Raw genomic sequence first — 21,321 nt, forward strand, 5'->3', positions numbered from 1 at the left:
ATGAGGAAAACCAGAGATTTTGGAGACTGATTCAGTGGTTAAGACAGTTTTTTAAAAGAACCCCAAACTTCTGAGTTTATTATCTGATGCTGAATTCATTGAGTTATATTATCTCCCCACATACATGATAAAGTAAGCATTGGTTATCTTTTGATATGTAACAGATCACCTCAAAGCTCAGTGCTTTAAATGCCACTTGATCATGGTGAATAATTCTTTTTATATGCTGCTGAATTCGATTTGCTAGTATCTTGTTGAGAATTTTCTGCATCCATATCCATCAGGGATCTTGGCCTGTAGTTCTCTTTTTTTTCAATATTTGCAAATCAATCAATGTGATACATCACATTAATAAAAGAAAAGATAAGAACCATATGATCCTGTCAATCGATGCAGAAAAAGCATTTGACAAAATTCAGCATCCTTTCTTAATAAAAACCCTCGAGAGAGTCGGGATAGAAGGAACATACTTAAACATCATAAAAGCCATTTATGAAAAGCCTACAGCTAATATCATCCTCAATGGGGAAAGACTGAGAGCTTTCCCCCTGAGATCAGGAACACGACAGGGATGTCCACTCTCACCGCTGTTGTTTATCATAGTGTTGGAAGTGCTAGCATCAGCAATCAGACAACAAAAGGAAATCAAAGGTATCAAAATTGGCAAAGATGAAGTTAAGCTTTCACTTTTTGCAGATGACATGATACTCTACATGGAAAACCTGAAAGACTCCACCAAAAAGCTGCTAGAACTGATACATGAATTCAGCAAAGTCACAGGATACAAACTCAATGTACAGAAATCAGTTGCATTCTTATACACTAATAACGAAGCAAGAGAAAGACAAATAAACTGATCTCATTCACAATTGCATCAAGAATCATAAAATACCTAGGAATACACCTAACCAAAGATGTAAAATATCTGTGTGCTGAAAACTATAGAAAACTTATGAAGGAAGTTGAAGAAGATACAAAGAAATGGAAAAACATTCTGTGCTCATAGATTGGAAGAATATTGTTAAAATGTCAATACTACCCAAGGCTATCTACGTGTTCATTGCAATCCCAATCAAAATTGCACCAGCATTCTTCTCAGAGCTAGAACAAACAATCCTAAAATTTGTATGGAACCACAAAAGACCCTGAATAGCCAAAGTAATATTGAAGAAGAAAACCAAAGCAGGAGGCATCACAATCCCAGACTTTAGCCTCTACTACAAAGCTGTAATCATCAAGACAGTATGGTATTGGCACAAAAACAGACACATAGACCAATGGAATAGAGACTCCAGAATTGGACCCACAGATGTATGGCCAACTAATCTTTGACAAAGCAGGAAAGAATATCCAATGGAAAAAAGACAGTCTCTTTAACAAATGAGAGCTTTCCCATTTAATAAATGGTGCTGGGAGAACTGGACAGCAACATGCAGAAGAATGAAACTAGACCACTTTCTTACACCATTCACAAAAATAAACTCAAAATGGATGAAGGACCTGAATGTGAGACAGGAAACCATCAAAACCCTAGAGGAGAAAGCAGGAAAAAACCTCTCTGACCTCAGCCACAGCAATTTCTTACTCAACACATCTCCAAAGGCAAGGGAATTAAAAGAAAAAATGAACTATTGGGACCTCATCAAGATAAAAAGTTTCTGCACTGCAAAGGAAACAATCAACAAAACTAAAAGGCAACCGACAGAATGGGAAAAGATATTTGCCAATGACATATCAGATAAAGGGCTAGTATCCAAAATCTATAAAGAACTCATCAAACTCCACACCTGAAAAACAAATAATCCATAAATATATGGGCAGAAGACATGAATAGACACTTCTCTAAAGAAGACATCCAGATGGCCAACAGGCACATGAAAAGATGCTCAACGTCACTCCTCATCAGGGAAATACAAATCAAAACCACACTGGGATACCACCTCATGCTGGTCAGAGTGTCTAAAATGAACAAATCAGGAGACTATAGATGCTGGTGAGGATGTGGAGAAATGGGAACCCTCTTGCACTGTTGGTGGGAATGCAAACTGGGGCAGCTGCTCTGGAAAACAGTGTGGAGGTTCCTCAAAAAGTTAAAAATAGATCTACCCTATGACCCAGCAATAGCACTGCTAGGAATTTACCCAAGGGATACAGGAGTGCTGATGCATTGGTGCACTTATACCCCAATGTTTATAGCAGCACTTTCAACAATAGCCAAATTATGGAAAGAGCCTAAATATCCACCAACTGACGAATGGATAAAGAAGATGTGGTTTATATATACAATGGAATACTACTAGGCAATGAGAAAGAATGAAATCTGGCCATTTGCAGCAATATGGATGGAACTGGAGGGTATTGTGCTAAGTGAAATAAGTCAGGCAGAGAAAGACAGATACCATATTTTTTCACTCTTATGTAGATCCTGAGAAACTTAATAAAAGACCAGGTGCGGAGGGGAAGGGGGGGAAAAGTTAGAAAGGGAGGGAGGCAAACCATAAGAGACTCTTAAATACAGAGAACAAACTGAGGGTGGATGGGGGGTGGGGGAGAGGGGAAAATGGGTGATGGGCACTGAGAAAGGCACCTGTTGGGATGAGCACTGGGTGTTGTATGGAAACCAGTTTGACAATAAATTATATATATATAAAAGCTCAGTGGTTTAAGACAGCAATATTAATTTATTACCTGCAATGGAGAATTGTGCCCTGCCTCCCAAATTCATATGTTGAAGCCCTTAATCCCCCAGTGTGACTGTACTTGGAGATGGGGCCTTTAAAGAAGTTACTAAAGGTAAGTGAGGTAATAGGGTGGGGCCCTAATCCAATAGGACTTGTGTCCTTATAAGAGGAGGAAGAGACAAGAAGAATGTGTGTGTATAGAGGAAAGACCATGTGGGGACACAGCGAGACAGTGGCCATCTGCAGCCAAGGAGGCCTCAGGAGAAACCAAACCTGTCAACACCTTGATCTTGAACTTCTGGCCTTCACAGCTGTGACAAATGAATTTCTGCTAAGCCCCCTAGTCTGTGGCATTTTGTTCTAATAGCCCTAGAAGAATAATACATTATTTCTTATGGTTTCTGTGGGTCAGGAATTCATGAGCAGTTCAGCTGGGTGGTCCTGGATCTGTGACCAGGTCTCTCGGTCCAGTATTGGCTGGGGCTGCAGTCTCATCCAAAGGCTTGACTGCGGCTGGAGGATTCACATCCATGGTGGTTCACTCCCACAGCTGGGAAGCTGGTGGTGGGTGTTGGCTGGGGCCTTAGTGCCTCTCCCCCCTGGGCCTAATAAAACCATTTTCATTCATCCCCCACCAACGAAACCCTTTTCTTCAGTTTAGTTATGTGTTAAATATATCATAAGAAGAAATGTGGTAGCCTTTTTTGTCACCTATCAGAATTTTGGGATCGTAAATCAAAGAAATTAAGTCGAGAATAAGTCCATGCTTAGTAATTGTGAGGTCCTTCTCAGATGCCCCTTGAAAAATGAAGGATTTCCCCCCAGCCATTGGGGATCTGCCAGGCGATGACCCTCAACGATTAGCCAGGACAGCCCTTGGCTGAATAGAGTTGTCTTGTCCGAGGTTAACCCCCTCCCAGGAGAGCTGTCATCTAATGACTGGCTGATGTAAGTGGAGAAACGCCTGGTTCCTTCACCCCAACTTGGGACAGCCCTGAGGAGCGTCCCCCTCCCCCTCACTGGTTTTAGCGTTCCCTGTGGGTCTGCTGAAGACCTTGTCGAGACTGTACTGCATTTCAGCTTCTCCCTCAGGCCCTTCCGCCTCCTTCCTTTCTCTCCCAATCATTGATCCTAAGAGTGCTTCCTAATAAACATCCTGCACATTCATTTCTGTCTAGAGTCAGCCTCTCAGGGAACATGAACTGCAGCGGCCACCTTTTTGGGAAATTACTCTCTGAGAAGTCCGCCATCTCAATGAGACTCCTCACATAGAGATAAATGAACTTCTAGACTCCAGGATGCTGTGTTCAGCTGCAGACGCAGCTGTGGAAACCCAGTGGTAAGACGTGTATGTGGTCGATCTCACAATTGGCCCACAGCCTCCACCTCTTCCCACGTCTATGCTCTCCAACAGTGTGACTTTGTCACTTCTGCCTTGTTCTGTTGGCCAAAGCAAGTCAAAAACCCAGCCCAGCTTCAAGGGCAGAGGAAACAGATTCTGTCTCAGGTAGGGGTCCGTATACCGGATCTACACCTAGGCATCATGAAGACTTGTATACGCGTCCGTGTCTCCTGGAATCATGTCACTGCCATAAGAACAACTTGGGATGGCCTCCTGGGGGAGCAGAGACCACACGGAACAGAGGCGAGACATTCCAGCTGGGGCCACCCTGGCCCTACCAGATGCCAAGTGACCTGGTAAGTGACCACAGACGTGTAAGCACAGCCAAGACCAGGAGGGTGCCCAAGCCAAAGTGAGGACCCACAGAATTGTGAGCCAAATAGACGGCTGCCATCTTACATTTTGGGGAGGTTTGTTATGGCAACAGAAGAGCTGATACAGCACGCGATCGTGTCGGATACAGGAGTCAACCAGGCAAGAGAAGAAGAGACCCCAGGCTGCAGCAGGTACCTTGGGTTCCTTGTCATTGGCTTAGGAACTGACTCTGCTTCTAGGGACTCTGACCCAAGACACAGGTCAAGAGTGAGATTCCTAGAAGAAAAAGAGGGAGAGCGCAGGAATAACTGTTGTGGAAAGGGCACCGGAGAAGTACTGAGCCCTCTCGTACCCTCATATCAAGTTGCCAACGCAACGGAAGACGGTTCTTCCACCGGTCCAAGACAAACACCTCCCACCACCCAAGGAATCTCACCCATTTCCTTCATAAGAGCGGAACCTAATGCTCGCCTTTTCCCTTCTGTCGTTAACCACTCCCCTCCTACTGACTCTGTCCCGATTAGTGCTTACATCTATTCCCATTTGTAGGAAGAAACTGTCACCTCCATTCTAACAGCGACAGCCCTCTCTCCTCCCCTTCAAAGTCAGGACTCTTGAGTTATCTACACGAGAGACTTCTACTTCTTCACCTCTTTGTCATTCAACCCACGTTCAGTGGCTTACACGCTTGACCACAGTATTCTTGCCAGTGTTGTTAGTGACCTCAGTCCTTACATTCTAGGCCAGTCTACTGCATTTGGTGTCACTGGTCACTCCTCCAAACGCATGGAACACATTCCTTTTGCTTCTGCGTGTGCCTACTTTTCTGCCTCATTTCAAGGCAATTCGGAATCCCTTCCCTTTATTTGTCCCTTAAATGTCCATGTTTTTCTGGCTCTCTTCTCACCTACCATATGTTTTTGTGGATTATTTCATCTATGATCATGGCATGAATTCCCGTTCATATTCTGATAATTTTCAATCTTAAAAAAATTTTTTTTAAATGTTTTTTTTATTTTTATTTTATTTTATTGTTTTGAGAGAGAGAGAGACAAAGCACGAGCAGGGGTGGGGCCGAGAGAGAAGGAGACACTGAATCTGAAGCAGGCTCCAGGCTCTGAGATGTCAGCACAGAGCCCGACGTGGAGCTCAAACCTACGAACTTTGAGATCATGTCCTGAGCCGAAGTCAGACGCTTAACTGACTGAGCCACCCAGGCGCCCCATGATGATTTTCAATCTTCATTTCTAGCTCCAGATGCACATATCTAACTGCCCTTTGGATACCTCCTCTTGAATGTTCCACGGACACCTTATTATACCACCACCCGAACACACAAATGTGTGCCTATACACATGCGTGCACCCCGCACGTGCATGCACACACACACACACACACACACACACACACAGGCACACACACACAGCCTGCTCCTCCTCCTCCCCTGTTCCCTACCCCAGCAAGTGCAACTCCCATCCGTTCAGTTTCCTAAGGCAGAACTTCTGGAGGCATCCTTGATTCTACTCCCCCCCCCTCCCCCGCCAGCTAATCAATCACGGCCTTCTAAATTCTTTCCAATTCAACCTCTTGAATAGCTCTTTACTTATTAACACCGGTCCACTTGTTTCCACCATCAGCTACCACCAGGCCCAGATGATTGCGCCCCATGTCTCATCTGAGCCCCTGTGCGACTCAATTTCAATCTCATTTCCACACCCACCCACCCAGAGCATCCAAAAAGGCAAAGCTGATTATTGTTCTCGTCTGCTGAAAAAAACGTCCGCTTCCTTCCTCTGGGATCGGTTCTTCCACTCACTCAGACTAGACTGGGTGTTTTCTCCCATAATAACAGCACAGGTTCTATCAAACTCTCGTAACTATTCACCTGTCTGCACCCCCCAGATAGACGACTTTCCCGCCTGTGTGCAGCGAGCCATTAGCTATCTCTTGAAGCCCTCCAGTGTACGATGTGCTGTTAATCAAGCAGTGAGTAGAACAAACACGGCCCTGCCTCACGCGAGCGTCTCACACGTTTGTCACCTGTTCCCCCTTCCTGCACACAGTTTCTGGCACATAGTAGTTGCTTACTAAGTATGTGTCGAATAAATAAATAATAAAAATGAGTGCTATCTAGGGGGCGTCTGGGTGGCTCAGTCGATTCAGCATCCAACTCTTGATTTTGGCTCAGGTCACGATCTCACGGTGGTGAGATCGAGCCCCACGTCGGGCTCTGTGCTGACAGCGTGGAGCCTGTTTGGGATCCTCTCTGACCTTCTCTCTCCACTCCACCTCCCTCTCAAGATAAATAAATAAACATTAAAAAAAATGAGTGCTATCTACTAAAGACTAACTAATTGCCTTTATCCCCATTCCAATTTTAGAGTAAGATTCATGGGAACACATTTTGCAAAATAGGTCTTCAGGGTCAGTGTTTACAGAAAGTGCCTTTTTGTTCCAAAGGGCAGAGACAAATTATTTCTAAATATTTTTAGGCTGACAGAGTCATTAAGCGACTCACATTCCTCCAATGAAGATTATGCTGGTAGCCAATTATTGAAATCAGCCGAGCTCTTAAGGAACTTAGCACATAAAGACGATTGACACAGTTCAATGATAAAGAAGCACATTTTACATGAACTTGAAATGACCATCAGCCCTCCTGCTAAGGGTCTGCTCAAAGCAGAACAGACCCAGCAAGCAGCGGCTGTGGAGGCCGGGAGCAGGAGCTCCCAGACGCCTTGGGTGACAAAGGTTACAGATGCAATCAGGCCTGTCCCATGTCAGGGAGCCAGTGGGGACTCTGTCTTCCAATTTTGAAATGTATCATTTCACAACATAAGTGGAGAGCCTCTGGCGATCACCCTGATTTTCTGAAGCTCAAACTATATAAACACTGTAGTCTTGTCTGAATCACTTTTTAAAAAAGAATTAGATGGGGGCGCCTGGGTGGCCTAGCCGGATAAGTGTCTGACTTCAGCTCAGGTCATGATCTCATGATTCGTGAGTTCGAGCCTCACGTCGGGCTCTGTGCTGACAGCTCGGAGCTTGGAGCCTGCTTTGGATTCTGTGTCTCCCTCTCTCTCTGCCCCTCCCCTGCCACTCATGCTCTCTCTCTCTCAAAAATAAACATTAAAAAATTGTGGTAAAATATACATAATATAAAATTTACCATCTTAACCATTTTTAAGAGTCCAACTCAATGGTAGTGGTTTTTAAAAAATTTTTTTTTAATGTTTATTTATTTTTGAGACAGAGAGAGACAGAGCATGAACAGGGGAGGGTCAGAGAGAGAGGGAGACACAGAATCCAAAGCGGGCTCCAGGCTCCGAGCTGTCAGCCCAGAGCCCGACGCGGGGCTCGAACTCATGAACCGTGAGATCATGACCTGAGCGGAAGTCGGACGCTCAACCGACTGAGCCACCCGGGCGCCCCAATGGTAGTGGTTTTAAGCGCATTCACACTGTTGTGCAACCAGCACCCCCATCATCTCCAAAACTTTTCATCTTCCCATACTGGAACTCTGTCCCCATGAAACGCTAACTCCCCATTCCTCCCCGCCCAGCCCCTGGCAGTTACCGTTCTATTTTCTGTGTCTCTGAATCTGACTACTCTGGGGACCTCATGCACGTGGAATCACACGGGACTTGTCCTTTTGTGGCTGACGTACTTCACTCAGCATCGTGTCCTCAGGGCTCATCCGGGTTGTGGCAGGTGTCAGCATTGCCTTCCCTTTTAAGGCTAAGATCCCCTTGTACGGGATGGCCACATCTTGTCTCTCAGGACGTTGGGATGATTGCTGAAACATCGCTGAAATGTCACACGCGCCATCGGCCACGTGCGGGGAATCGCGGGCCCTGACCGGGGCACGCATCACTGAGCGTGGAAGACAGCTGAAGACACTTCCTCTCTGGCCCCGGAACGACCTGGGAAATCCCAGAAGGACCCCGGCCTGTGGGCCCCGACCATGGGCTTCTTGGTTTTCCAGTCAATGTCCCAGGAAAAAAAACTGGCATTGGCCCAAGAGCGCCCTCTGGATTCTCTCCTACTTAAACTCGGAAAGGTCGGCACAAAACTTCTGCAATCATGATCGCCGCCAGTGACCTAAACTGAAAATAACGGTTTTCTCTTCAAATCTCTGCCTCTTCCTAAGCGGGGCCGTGCTATCAGGCATCACTAGTCAACGAGGAGAAACCGGTATTTTGAGACTTTGGCCTTCCCTGCTGGCCACTTCTGTCTTTAGTCCTCCTCCTGCTCCCGGCCCCCACGGGCTCCCTCTGTCCCAGATCTCCTGTGTTAAATGCCCAGGAGACCCTTTCTAGATCGTCTCTCGCTCCCGCCCAAGAACGTGGGGGACCTTCCTCCGAGCGCCATAGCTCTCCGGGGCCAAGCCCTGTAGCCTGCCTCATCTGGGCTGTTCCTCTGCTTCCTCGGCTTCCCGTCTCCAGCCCACCTCCTAGTCCGCTGCTGGGTTCTGGACCCTCGGAGAGGGCCCGCGGCCCCACTCCTTCTCTATGCTGCATTCCCGCCCAAGTCACGGCGAATTTTCTTCTCTGGAAGGCTCTCCCTTCACCTCCCCGCCTCTCATTTAAACCCTCCCAGTTACACAAGGCTCAGCTCACTGGTGCCACTGCACTGGGGCCTTCATGGCCCTTATCAGACAACAGTATTTCCCTTCTCCCCTCCTCTAGAGTGGACTATTTGCCTACTCTCCGTCCCCACTCAACCTCCTTTCTGCTTTTACTTAACGGCTTTATCTGAGCGTTCTTCTTCTTCTTTTTTTTTTAAGTTTATTTTTTGAGAGAGAGAGAGAGAGAGAGAGAAAGTGCCGTGGGGGAGAGGCAGAGAGAGAGGGAGAATCCCAAGCAGGCGCCACTCTCAGCGCAGAGCCCGACGCCGGGCTCGAACTCGCAAACCGTGAGGTCATGACCTGAGCTGAAGTCGGACGCTTAACGGCCTGAGCCACCCAGGCGGCCCTGGTGGAGTGTTCTTCTGTTCCCGGTAAGACTGGAAGCCCGAGAAGGCAGAAATAATACATTGCATTTTATCCCTCGGCACCCGAAACAATACTCTGCTAAGGGTACGCTCGTAAAGTCATCACCAAAAGAGCGAGGAGAACAGTGACGGTATCTTCTCTGCATGACAGACCCATGTTGGCGCCCCAAAGAGAACAACCCCAGTGGTTGGGTTGTGTCCCCCCAAACAGCTACGGAGAAGGCTTCCGCTCTGATGCCCGTGAGCGTGACCCCGTTTGGAAATAAGGTCTTTGCAGGCGTGACGAAATAAAGACGAGCCGGAGCATGGCTGGGCCCTAATCCAGGATGAAGGGCGGCCCTACACGAAGGGGGAAACGTGGACACGTGCAGACACAGGGCCCACAGCCACGTGAAGACCGAGGCAGAGGCTGGTGTGATGCGGCCACAAGCCAAGAAAAGCTGGGGCTCTCGGAAGCCTGAGGAGTCGAGGGAGGGTCGTCCCCGCTAGAGACGTCGCAGGGAGCAGGGTCCTGCCCCAACCAGGACTTCAGACCGCCAGCCTCGGCGCGGTGAGACAAGAGCTTCCTGTTCGTGTAAGCCACCCACCCCCCGAGGTCATGCGCCTTGTCACAGCGGCCCCGGGGAACGAATCCAGCAACCGAATACGACAGTTCCACCCACATAGACGGACTCCGGACACGCTTCTAGCACCCTTGCTGAGCCCAGGGATAACACTGAGCATCGACGTGCCTTCTACGAGCCAGGCAGGGTTGGAGGGCGTCTCCACGCTTGGGGCCACCGTGCTGCTGGCGAGGGCCCGCGTCCCGCCACTAGGCCGGCTTCTCCCACCGGGGTCCACTAGCCCCCCTCCTCGGGAGGGTGCAGGGGCCCCAGGCCCCCCCCCACCCCGAAAGCCTCACCTTTGCCAGCACGCTCCCCAAGCCAAACGCTGCCAACCTTGCAATCTTAACACTCGACAATAAAACTTCAATTCGAAAAGCCTGTTGCTTTGCCTATGGCTTCTCCCTTGGGTTTCCCAATCAGGATAAATTCAAATAAAGCTCTTAAGGGCTGATTTTTGTTCGTTGGTTGGTTTTTAAAGAAGCTGAGGCAAGAAACACTTTCCGGTCACGCCGCAGACATGACCACTTTCCATTTAATTTCCGTTTGCCCGCTGTGCCCTCAGCAGTTTTTGTTGTTGTTGTCGTTGTTTTTCCTCAGCCTGCGACTTATGATAAAATATACCAGAAAGGTCGGGGGTGCACAGCCGTGACTTCGGCTACGTTCAGCCAGACTCTGCCCTCCCTCCCGACACCTGGCGGCCCGGCCCACGGACTTACGGTTCTGGAGGAAGCATGGTGCGTGGGTGATGCTGATGGAGGCCCGGCTGTGCTCTGGAAGGACGACGGGCAGTACCTCTGGCCTGTGTCCGGAGGGGAAGTGGAGGCGTAGATGCGGTTTTCCAGTCGCTCAGGCTCGTGCTTGTAGGATTCGAGAGGAAACGGGTGCTGCTTGGCCGCTTGGGTGGGTGTCGACGGAGAGGAGGAGAGGCCTGAGGCTGAGGAGGAGACCACAAGAGCTGTTAGGAGTCTGGCTGAGACAGAAGAAGGCAAGAGAAGGGCTCTTCCACCTCTAAGAGCCCCAAATCTCAAATGGCAAGAATCTAAATTATTAAATTCTGAATGTCGGGGACAAGCTCGTATCAACATATATATATTTTTTTTAATGATTAGTTTTGAGAGACACAGAGAGAGAGGTGAGCAGGGGAGGGGCAGAGAGAGAGAGGGAGACACAGACTCCGAAGCAGGCTCCGGGCCTCAAGCTGTCAGCACAGAGCCCCGACGCGGGGCTCGAACCCACGAGTCGAAGTCGGACGTTCAACCGACTGAACCACCCAGGTGCCCCTTTATCAACGTACTCCTCCCCTGCAGAGCGTGTGGCCAGAGCACACAGAGTGGAACCAGGGTAGGGAAGTTCATAAAGTAGGCCACAGAGACAAAGGTCGACGTTGCGGAAGGTCACGTGACGACTAAGAACCAGACGAAACGTGCGATGACCGTCAAAATGCGCAACCTAAATCTTGCCACCGTGAGTTTGCGGAGGCGAGAGTTGGCCACGAGGGTGAATGCTGAGGGGACGCGGGAGGAGGAGCAGGCCTGGGAAGGGGCCTCGCAAAGTGACAAAGTGAAAAGTCACACGGATAGGGACGAGCGGGAAGCAGATGCGGAGTGGGGGGGGGGCGGCAAAGAATCGCGGGGAGACCGTCCACCTCAACAGGGTGTGTGCAATCCAGGGGCCTGCCTCGGGCGGGCGGCCATCACTCCCGTCTAGCTGACCGTGCCATAAATCATCGTTGGGGCTATGCGTGTCCCCCAAATAGCTGTGTGGAAGTCTGAACCCCCGGCACTTGTGAATGTGACCTTATTTGGAAAGAGGGTCTTTGCAGATGTCATCAGGTTACAATGAGGTCACGCTGGAGTAGGCTGGGCTCTTAACCCGTCCTTATAAGAGAAGCCATAGAAATGGACACACAGAGGAGAAGCCAGGTGACGAGAGAGGCAGAGACCGAAGTGATGCATCCCTAGGCCAAGGAGCACCAAGCCCCCTCGGCGACCAGAAGCTAAAAGAGGCACCAGAGGTCGCTACCCAGGGTCTCAGAGGGAGCACGGCCCTGCAGACACCTTGGCTTTAGTCCAAACGTTAAGCCACGCAAGACAAAGCAAGGATGTCGGGAGACGGAGCCCGAGGGTTACCTGCCGTGTCCCGCGTTCCAGACCCCTCTGCTCACACGGAGACACGTGTGCTCCCTTCTCTGCATCCGTCCTCGCTCCCCGGAGGGGCCTCCTCCCACTCCTCAGGAGTCAGTTCAACCGGCCTCCTTTTCCTGACGCCACGGCCTGTGGCTTCTCGCTCCCCCGGACCCAGGAGCGCGTCGTATCTGTGCAGCACGTGACCAGGGAACGAGAAGATATTTCACGCCAAAGCCAAGTGTGAAACCGCCTCAGTCTTCTGTCCCCAACAGAAGCCGCCCTTTGTCTGTGGGGCAGGGGCTCTGGGCCACACTGCTGGGTCCCCACAGCAGCCAGCGCCGGCCTGGTGAGGGGAGGGAAGGTTCCTGGAAGACGCTTGCCCCAGCAGGCAAGGCGGGACAAGAGAGCACGAAGGGCCTAAGGCTCCAGCTCAGCCCGCGTCTTCTCTGCCTCCCCGAGCCCAGAGAGTGTGGGGGGCACGTAGGTCCCTTGGTGGGCATTTCGGAAGGAATCCGTCGAAGGAGGAGCGTCGTCTTCTAGGGAGCCGCTCTTCCCGCGAAGCCATCCCGAGTGGGAAGGCCCGCTCCAGGCAGACCCACGGGAGGCAGGAGACAGAACACTCTAGCACCCACGGGTTTGTGGGTCTCAACTTAAGGCACAAAAAGGCCTCTGACAGGACAGCCCCCGACTCTTAAAAACAAAAGCTTTCCCCCAGAGGCCTTGAGAAGCCAGGCTTGCGGCGAGGCGGGGCTGGGGGTGGGGGAGGAAGGGGAGAGAGGATGAAGCACGGGGGATCTGGGGGGTCTCCAGCTGGTGGGGGGCAGGGGGAGACGGGAAGGGTCCGGCAGGCAGGGGGAGACGGGGGCCGCCTGGCCCAGGTCTTCTCTAGCGTCACGGCTCCAACGCTCCCCGGCGATGCCCGCAGAGCGGCGAGGGACGAGGATGCCAGCCAGGGGGCTCCAGGGGGGGCGCCTGGGTCATCAGAGGGCTCGGCTGGGGAGCAGCGGAGGGGGCTGCTTTGTGGACCCCCGCCTCCCCAGGCTGGTGGCGCGTCCTTCCCTGGCTCTTCCAGCGAGAGTCCTCAGCTGGCCCGCTAGCCCGGCCCGTCACAGCATGGCCCAGAACAGGCCAGTTCCCACGGCACCATCGAACAGGGAATTCTGTGTTCTGCGCTCCCAATGCTCCCCCGGCCGCTGGACACAGAGGCTCCCCACCCCCCCCCCCCCCGGTGCTTTCCGAGGCCAAGTGCTGGAGACCCAACCGAGGCGCGGAGAGGGACGGGGGGCCGTTGGGACTCCAGGCTGGGGCCACCAACCACCTTCTAACAGCCTGTGAGAGGCCCTCCCGCAAAGCCGCTGTGGGGGTCTTGGCTATCCGCGTGAAGGAGGGACAGGCCCAGCGACGCCCAGCACCCCTCGGTGCCAAAGCACCCGTGTCTGTCCGAACACAGGGCACAATCCAGACCAGCCCCTCCATCTTGCCTGTGACTTTCCTCCCAGATCCGGCTCATACTGGCTCAAACCACACCTACAGAGGAGTGTTCCGAGGCACGGACAAATCATGTCCCTCTGTGGAGGCGCTTTGGCAACATCTAGCAAAGCTACACATGCACATGCTCCTTGGCCCAGCAGTCTGCTTCTGGGATTTCCTTCCACAGACGTAGGGGCAGAATTGCTAAACGGCGAGCGTGTGGGGTCATTCGTGACCGTGGTGCTTTTATTTTTTTATTATTTTTTTAAATGCTTATTTATTTTTGACAGAGAGAGACGGACAGGGCATGAGCAGGAGATGGGCAGAGAGAGAGGGAGACACCAAATCCGAAGAGGGCTCCAGGCTCCGAGCCGTCAGCACAGAGCCCGACGCGGGGCTCGAACTCACAGACCGTGAGATCATGACCTGAGCCGAAGTCGGACGCTCAACCTACCGAGCCACCCAGGCGTGCCCCATACAGTGGTGCTTTGGAAAGCAGGGACTGGAGGGCCGCCTGGGTGGCTCAGTCCCTTGAGCATCAGACTCTCGATTGCGGCTCAGGTCACGATCCCAGGGTCTTGGGATCAAGCCCCGGGTCAGGATCCACACAGTATAGACCCTGCTTAAGATTCTCTCTCTCCCCCTCTAAAAATAAATAAACAAACAAAATTACGCAAAAATTAAAAATTAAAATACAATACAATAAAACAAAATAAAATAAAGTAAAAGAAGAGATTGGAGACGCAGGTGCTCATGGGCGGGAAGAGGCTAATGCGATGACCGCATATCCACAGGGATGGCCATGGCTCCCCGACGGGGCACGACGAGCTTCCTCATCCTTACCTCGGAGACGCGGCGGCAAGTGAAAAGGCAAACCCCAGAGCCATCCGTAGAGAATGAAACCATTTCTGGTCCCAGAAAAGGGGATGGGAATGTATATACGTATCCGTCCGCGTGTGTGGAGTGTCTGGGGAAGGCTGTGAAAGCCCTGGAGGCGGGAACGGCTGGCAGAAAACACCGTCACAGTGCACCCTTTGTCATCTGACAACTTCCGTATCACGTGGATGTGCCCTCTATTCAGAAAATTACTTTCTCCAGCCCCGATTCTGCTTTTGAGCCAAGAGGCTGGCTAACACCGAATGTAAGCGTCTCCTGCCCCCTGCCCTGTGATCCCAGCCGCCCCCACCAGCCCTGAGAGGAGGTCTGTGACCCCACCTACATGAAAGCACTCCGAGGGCGGGACTGGGCTCTCTCTCTCTCTCTCTCTCTCTCTCTCTCTCTCTCTGCAAGAAGCTCTCCCATTTACAACATTCTTCAGGGATCAAGCCCAGTCACCATGACGGAAGGGACAGTCATAGCTGGTAGAACTCCTTGCGAGCTCTTTGGATCTAGAATGTTCCTTCCTACGTGTGAATAATTAGAGAGAACAAGACTGAGCAGCTTGCCACCTAAGAGGGCTCTTGAGAGCACAAATGGCGGCTCCCGCTTCTCCTGTGGCTCGGCCTCTGTGGGCCGTCCCCACGTGAGTCCTGGAAGGGTCCTAAGCCCATGCTGACCGAGGGCAGGAAGGACGGCGGAGAAGACACGCAGCCCTAGACACAACCTTGCTGCACTGTCTGCAGTGAGGAGACGATGGGTGGGCTTCCCATCCGGTGGCGGGAGCGACTGGTTTCTGGGGGAAGGGCGTGATTCTCCGTGCCCCCCAAGACAGCCCCTCTCACCGAAATCTTTCCAAGTTCAAAGGATCCTTCCACCTTGCCACCTGGCCTCCTCTCAGAGTGGGTGGTCTTGCTGCCGAAGACAGAAGGATGCTCTGGACTCTGGGGGGAGTGGGGCGCGGGGAGAGAATGACCCTTCCGGAAAGTGGGGCTTCACAGGCCGGCAGGCAGGAGAACTTAGAAAGCACTGGGTGTGGCAGAGAAGTGAGAGGCGGGCGGGAGGGAAGGGGGTCCCGGAGGAGAGTGGGCTTGGGGCTCTGCGGGATTCCTCCCGCGGGGTGGCCCGGCGTAGGCAAGGGCGGGCCTCGTCCAAACGTATTTCTCTTCCGCCCCAGCCGGCAAGAGCGGAGACGTGCGAGGCAGGTAGAGAGAGGAGACTTCTAGTCGCTTCTCTGCTTTTCACCCGGGCAGGGAGGGGGCATCCTACGAAGGAAGGCGGGGCGGTTCTGCATAGACGAATCCAGCCGCACGCGACAGAATCAGGACGGTCCTCACCCAAAGAATCCTAGCCAGGGGGAATCGGCAGTGAGGGAGTCCTAAACTTGTCCCTCTTTTGTCGCCCGGTGTCACAATTTATCAACAAAGAGGGGAGTGGGGCCGTGCTGCCACAATCCCCCCGTATCGGGGAAATCGACCAACGTCTCTCCCAATCACAGGGCAAACCGCCAGAGCGCGATCGTTCAGGAAGGCCACGGTCTACCCAGCCGGCCGCCGGGGGCCAGGCCCGTGCAGGCGCGGAGGAGGGGGCAGGTTCCCGCGAAGCAGACGACTCCCACCTTGGAGACCCGCTTGGGGAAACTGGGGCGACACCACACCGAAGCCCAAACCAGGCACGCCCCGTGGTGAGCCCTGGAGTGAAAAGCGTGTGACGCTAACCCGGGAGGGGCTCGGAGACAGGGCGGGAAAGCCCGGCGGAGACACCAGGAGGGAGCCGGGCCCGCGCCTCGGACAATAAAACACATCTGCCCCCGATCAGGCGACTTTCCGAAGGGCCCAGACAAGACCGGGCTGTGGCCACGGTACCCAGGGCACAGATAGGTTTCCCCCGTCGCGCTCTTCTGAGAAGGCTTTCCTTCTTTCTTCTGCTTCTTAAGGACTTTGTTTAGAGCTGCCGTCGGCCTCCGAGAGCGAACAATGCCTTTGATTTTCCTGGGGCGGCAGCCAGGATAAGTGAATAGGCACACTGAGCCAACAGAAATGGCTCCTGGCAGCCACGCAAGACATCAGGCAAGTGGCTCCAGACACCAGGGAGCCATGAGCGGGTGACTTCACAGGGCCAGGCCGTACTGGCATGAGCTACGTCTAGAGAGGCGGGGGAGGAGACAGAACAGCGGTGCCCCTGGGAGCAAGACGGCGGGGGTCTGCGGGAGGACCGCAATGCGGGGAGGAAGGAGGAGGCCCTTGTGCAAATCAAGGCCCTTGAGCAAACCAAGCCCTTGTGTCGGGAAACGTAAACCAGGTAGACCAGACGGCTGCGTGCTGGGCGCGGGCACATGCGCCCCCTTCCCCCTGCCCTTGGGCAGCGCACGGTCTGAATAACAAGAGAGAGGAGAAAATTCATCTTGTTCCTGATCTTAAACGTCCTCGCTGGCCGCTGTCCCAGGAGAAGAGCAAATATTCAATATGCATCGGATGCGAGACTCGCTTATACGCAGTTTTTAAAAAAATTATTATTTTTTTAACATCTGTTCATTTTTGAGAGAGAGAGCGCGCGAGTGGGGAAAGGGCGGGGAGAGAGGGAGACACAGAATCTGAAACAGGCTCCGAGCTCCACGCTGTCAGTGCAGAGCCCGACGCGGGGCTCAAACTCATGAACCGCAAGATCGTGACCTGGGCCGAAGTCGCCCGCTTAACCGACTGAGCCACCCAGGCGCCCCGCGAATCTGGGTTTTCTGAAGTTCCCCAGGTGGTTCAGTGGCCAGACAAGTTCTGAACCATTAATTGAATACGGACTCCTCATTCTGTAGGTAAGAAACTTCTAGAAGAAGTTCTTCCCATTCTTTGTGGCCATGGAGAACCAGGGCCTCAGCTCTCTCTCCCAGTCTCTCTCTCTCATAGCTCTCTTCTTCAAGAGGGGGAGTTCTCTTCTGAGTCCCAAGCCCCCTGCCTGGTCTCTGAGGGAAATCATTCTTCCCACCGTCGACGGCAGTCTCATGCAGATGACCCTGAATTATGCCTCATCTCTGGTCACCAGGTGTTCCTTCAGCCACTGGACAGTGCTCCCAGGGCCCTTCCCCTTTTCAGCTCTTGCTCCAAATGTTCCAGAATCACTCATTTCCTAAAAGACCCTTTCCTGAGATCCTCCCCACCTCACTCACCCCAGCCGGGCCCCCCCCCTCTCTTAGGGGTAAAGTTTCCAGACTCTAGTCTCAGGACTGGCCTAGGATCTCCTTACAAACCAACGGCTTTGGCCCTGGCCATCCTTGACTTTAGTCTCAATTCACATGTCGACTGGAAGTCGGGTTTTAGGCTGCAAGTTTTGCTTATAGACTCCAAGAATCTGTTTTGCAATCTTTTATCATTGGAACTATTCAAAATATGTTGGAGGCTGTCTAGAGTCATTTGGGAATCAAAGCGTTCTGGTAATCCAGTGGGTGAAAAATTCTTTCTCTAAAGAAAACACAAAATTCTTTTAGGACATTTTCTGAGGTTCTTATTCGCCTAGAAGGAATCCAGGAAAAACTAGTTTTACACGGCTGTGCACACCCAATAGGGGTCTGGACCTAGGTATTAGGTAATGGAGTGGGCTCAAGCATGTTGATAGTTGCATAGGTAAACTGGAAAAGGACACAAAATGAAAACAGGGACTGACTCTAGATCAGTCCCTACAGTGTGGTCCCTACAGCCTCTGGTGTTGCCCTGGCCTTTAGAAGAGCTGTGCCCTCAGGGGCGCCTGGGTGGCTCAGTCGGTCGAGCGTCCGACTTCGGCTCAGGTCATGATCTCGCGGTTCGTGAGTTCAAGTCCCACGTCGGGCTCTGTGCTGACAGCTCGGAGCCTGGAGCCTGCTTCGGATTCTTTGTCCCTTCTGTCTCTGTCCCTCCCCCACTCACACTCTGTGTGTGTGTGTGTGTGTGTGTCTCTCTCTCAAAAATAAACATTAAAAAAAGAAAAGAAAAAGAGCTGTGCCCTCTTCACACTCATCTGCAGGTCCGAGGTCTGCTTCGTGAACCCAAAATATAACCCTTGCTACTTTAGCAAAGCATAGGTGCCTTTTGATGTTGAAGCTAAAAGTCAATCCTTGGGGAAAGGAAGAGAGAAAAAAAATTCCTCAGTCGCTTTGCAAGAGGGAGAGATTCTAGAACAATCCACCTCCTATCTAAAATAGATTCTGGGGGCGCCTGGGTGGCGTAGTCGGTTAAGCGTCCGACTTCAGCCAGGCCACGATCTCGCGGTCCGTGAGTTCGAGCCCCGCGTCGGGCTCTGGGCTGATGGCTCGGAGCCTGGAGCCTGTTTCCGATTCTGTGTCTCCCTCTCTCTCTGCCCCTCCCCCAATCATGCTCTGTCTCTCTCTGTCCCAAAAATAAATAAACATTGAAAAAAATTAAAAAAAAAAATAAAAAAATAAAATAGATTCTGAAAAGCAAGTCGCTAAGGATTTGCCAACGAAGGGGCAATAGCTACGCGGGTCCCTTCTGCCGACGATCTTTGTGGAATCGTGAAAGCAACAGGTGTTTGATACTGTGTAGATCGATTGGGCTGCATGCGACAGAATCAGGATAGTCCCCACCAAAAGAATCCCAGCCAGGGGGAATCGGCGGTGAGGGACCTCAGCAGACAAACATCCCGTGGCCTCATTGTACAGTGGAGGAAACGCAGGCCCTGAGAGGTGAAGTGTCAGGCCCGAGGGCAGCAGCTAGGTCGGAAGCCGGACCACGCAGAGCCATCACTTGGGTCTCTAGACCCCCAGCCCGGGGCCGTGAGAGCTTTCGGACACCGGCTTCGCACCCACGGAGTCCCAGGGAGGAGACCGTCTGTGTCGGCGAGAGGAAAGAGCAGGTGTTCACCCAGGAGGACAGCAGGTGCGCGGGGTCAGAGGTGGGAGGGTGAGACCCAAGAGTACCCCTGGGACCCACAATGCTGCACGCGGGCTCTCACTGACCGGCCCCAGGCTCTTCCTTCCGTGTCCACCAGCTGCCCCCATCCCTCTGCCAGGCTTCACAGAAGGAGTGGATAGCGACAAGCCGTGGCCAGGACATATTGGATGTGGGGCAGGAGGAGCTGAGGTTCCTTCCTGGGTCAGTACGGTGACGGTCACTTCCTGAGAGCACGTAGGAGAAGAACACTAATTCAGTAAGAGAGCCGCGGAGTCGCCAGGTGCCCAGTGGGCAGGGGGAAGGCTGTCTGGCATTGGCCAGAGGTGGGGCTGGAATATTTCTGGGCAGGAGCCCCCCCCCCCCCCCCCCCCCCGCCCTGCTCGGATGCGCTCCTAGGTCAGGACTAGATTTCCGCGCAAGTTCAGATGAGTCTTTCTAACCTCCGTTTCTCCAAGATCCCTGTTTACTGCAGTGCGGTTCCGGCCAATTGTTCCGGCCAAGCCAGCCTGTCCCGGGCGCGCGGTGTCACCGTGATGTAAAACAGCAGATCCGGCAGAACTCTGCCGATTTGGGAGCACAGGGAGGGTCGAGGCCCCCAGGCCCCCAGGCCCCGAAAGCAACCAGTAGCTATGTCCGCTGAGGGACCCTCATGGGGAGAAGAGGGAGCCAGAAGATGGGGTGGAAAATCAGCGAGGATAACCAAATCAGGGGAAGCCAGCGACCACGCCTAACCAGGACCCCGGCACGTGGAAGCTTCCAGAGCGGGCTCTGAGAATCAGAATCTTTACCTTGAGTTCTTCCTACACTTTCCATGATTTGGGCCTCTTAAAAAAAAAAAAAAAAAAAACGTTTCTTATTTTGAGAGAGAGGGCCAGCGGGGGAGGGGCAGAGAGAGAGAGGGAGACAGAATCCCACGCAGGCTGTCAGCGCAGAGCCCAACGCGGGGCTCGAGCTCGTGAACCGCGAGGGCATACCCTGAGCTGAAATCAAGAGTCGGATCCTGAGCTGACCCAGCCCCCCGGGGGGCCCCAGAGTTTGGGCCTTTTGAATCGAAGCGGTACCCCTGATGAGAGCTCCTCCCTCCCACAGACCGTGGGCTCAGGCTGCTGGCGACGTGTGCCCCTGCCAGCTACGCTCGAAGCCCCACCTCGGGGTGTCCCCGGGCTGTTTAACCTTACCCTCGAGGGCGCTCCCAGATGCCCCCCTGCCTCCACGCTCTGGACCCAATAGCAGCGACAAGGGGATGTGGGTACCTAGAAAGTGCTCTGAGCCACTGTCCCCTCCCTGAGGGACGTCTCGGGTGGTTCCCAGATGTCTAAGACACTCTGTTCTACCAGGCGTGATGGCATTCGGGCCTCGGGAGCACGCTTTCCAGACCTCGGCTTTGGAGGCCAGGTGCAGCGAAGCGGGACGGGGAGGCAGAGGCCGGGGGCCGGGAGACGGTCTGTGGGTGAGCGACTCCGGCCCGGCAGTCGCCTGCCCGCCGGGTCTCCGGGCAGGCCAGGTGGTGGCCAGCAGCCAGCTGTGGGCATTCCCTCCCTGGGGCGCTGGCTGCAGCCGGCTGCCACGGGACTCCGACCGGGGCTCTCCTGTGGGTCTGTTGACTCAACGTATCACCTGACACCACACGCCGGGCCCTCTGGGTGTGAGGTGCCAGTGAGACCGGACGGGCGTGCGCGAGGCCAGGGAGGCCTCAGGCCGGGAAGGCATCCAGGCTGCCTCTGGGGCCGGTGCTGGTTTCTATGGTGCCGCCCTGGGCTCTCCTCACTCAGCTCCTGAAGAAAGGGACCGCGGGCCATACTATCTGCTCCCAGGGCAGAATGGGTAGATTCCCCGTGAAGGGGGAAGAGGGGAGGAAGGAAAGCCGCAGAGAGAAGGGAGTCAAGCATCTCACGCTGAAAACACAGGTTTCGGCGTCTCCTCCTTCTTCTTTTTTTAAAAGTTTTATTTATTGAGAGAGAGAATGACAGAGCGTGA

At 53.0% G+C, this 21,321-nt stretch overlaps 1 protein-coding gene across 5 annotated transcripts in view; it reads right to left on the reverse strand.

Moving 5' to 3' along the window:
* Positions 1–21,321, reverse strand: part of PRKAG2 (protein kinase AMP-activated non-catalytic subunit gamma 2) — a 260,830-nt gene that overhangs the window by 87,056 nt on the left and 152,453 nt on the right. For all 5 annotated transcript variants that reach the window (XM_023250755.2, XM_023250752.2, XM_023250754.2 and 2 more), the window contains one exon: positions 10,712–10,929. In XM_023250755.2, coding sequence (XP_023106523.1) covers positions 10,712–10,929 — 218 coding nt within the window. The remainder of the gene's footprint in view (positions 1–10,711; positions 10,930–21,321) is intronic.

The sequence above is a fragment of the Felis catus genome, chromosome A2 (assembly GCF_018350175.1).
Source record: "Felis catus isolate Fca126 chromosome A2, F.catus_Fca126_mat1.0, whole genome shotgun sequence".
Taxonomy (NCBI): Eukaryota; Metazoa; Chordata; class Mammalia; order Carnivora; family Felidae; genus Felis; species Felis catus.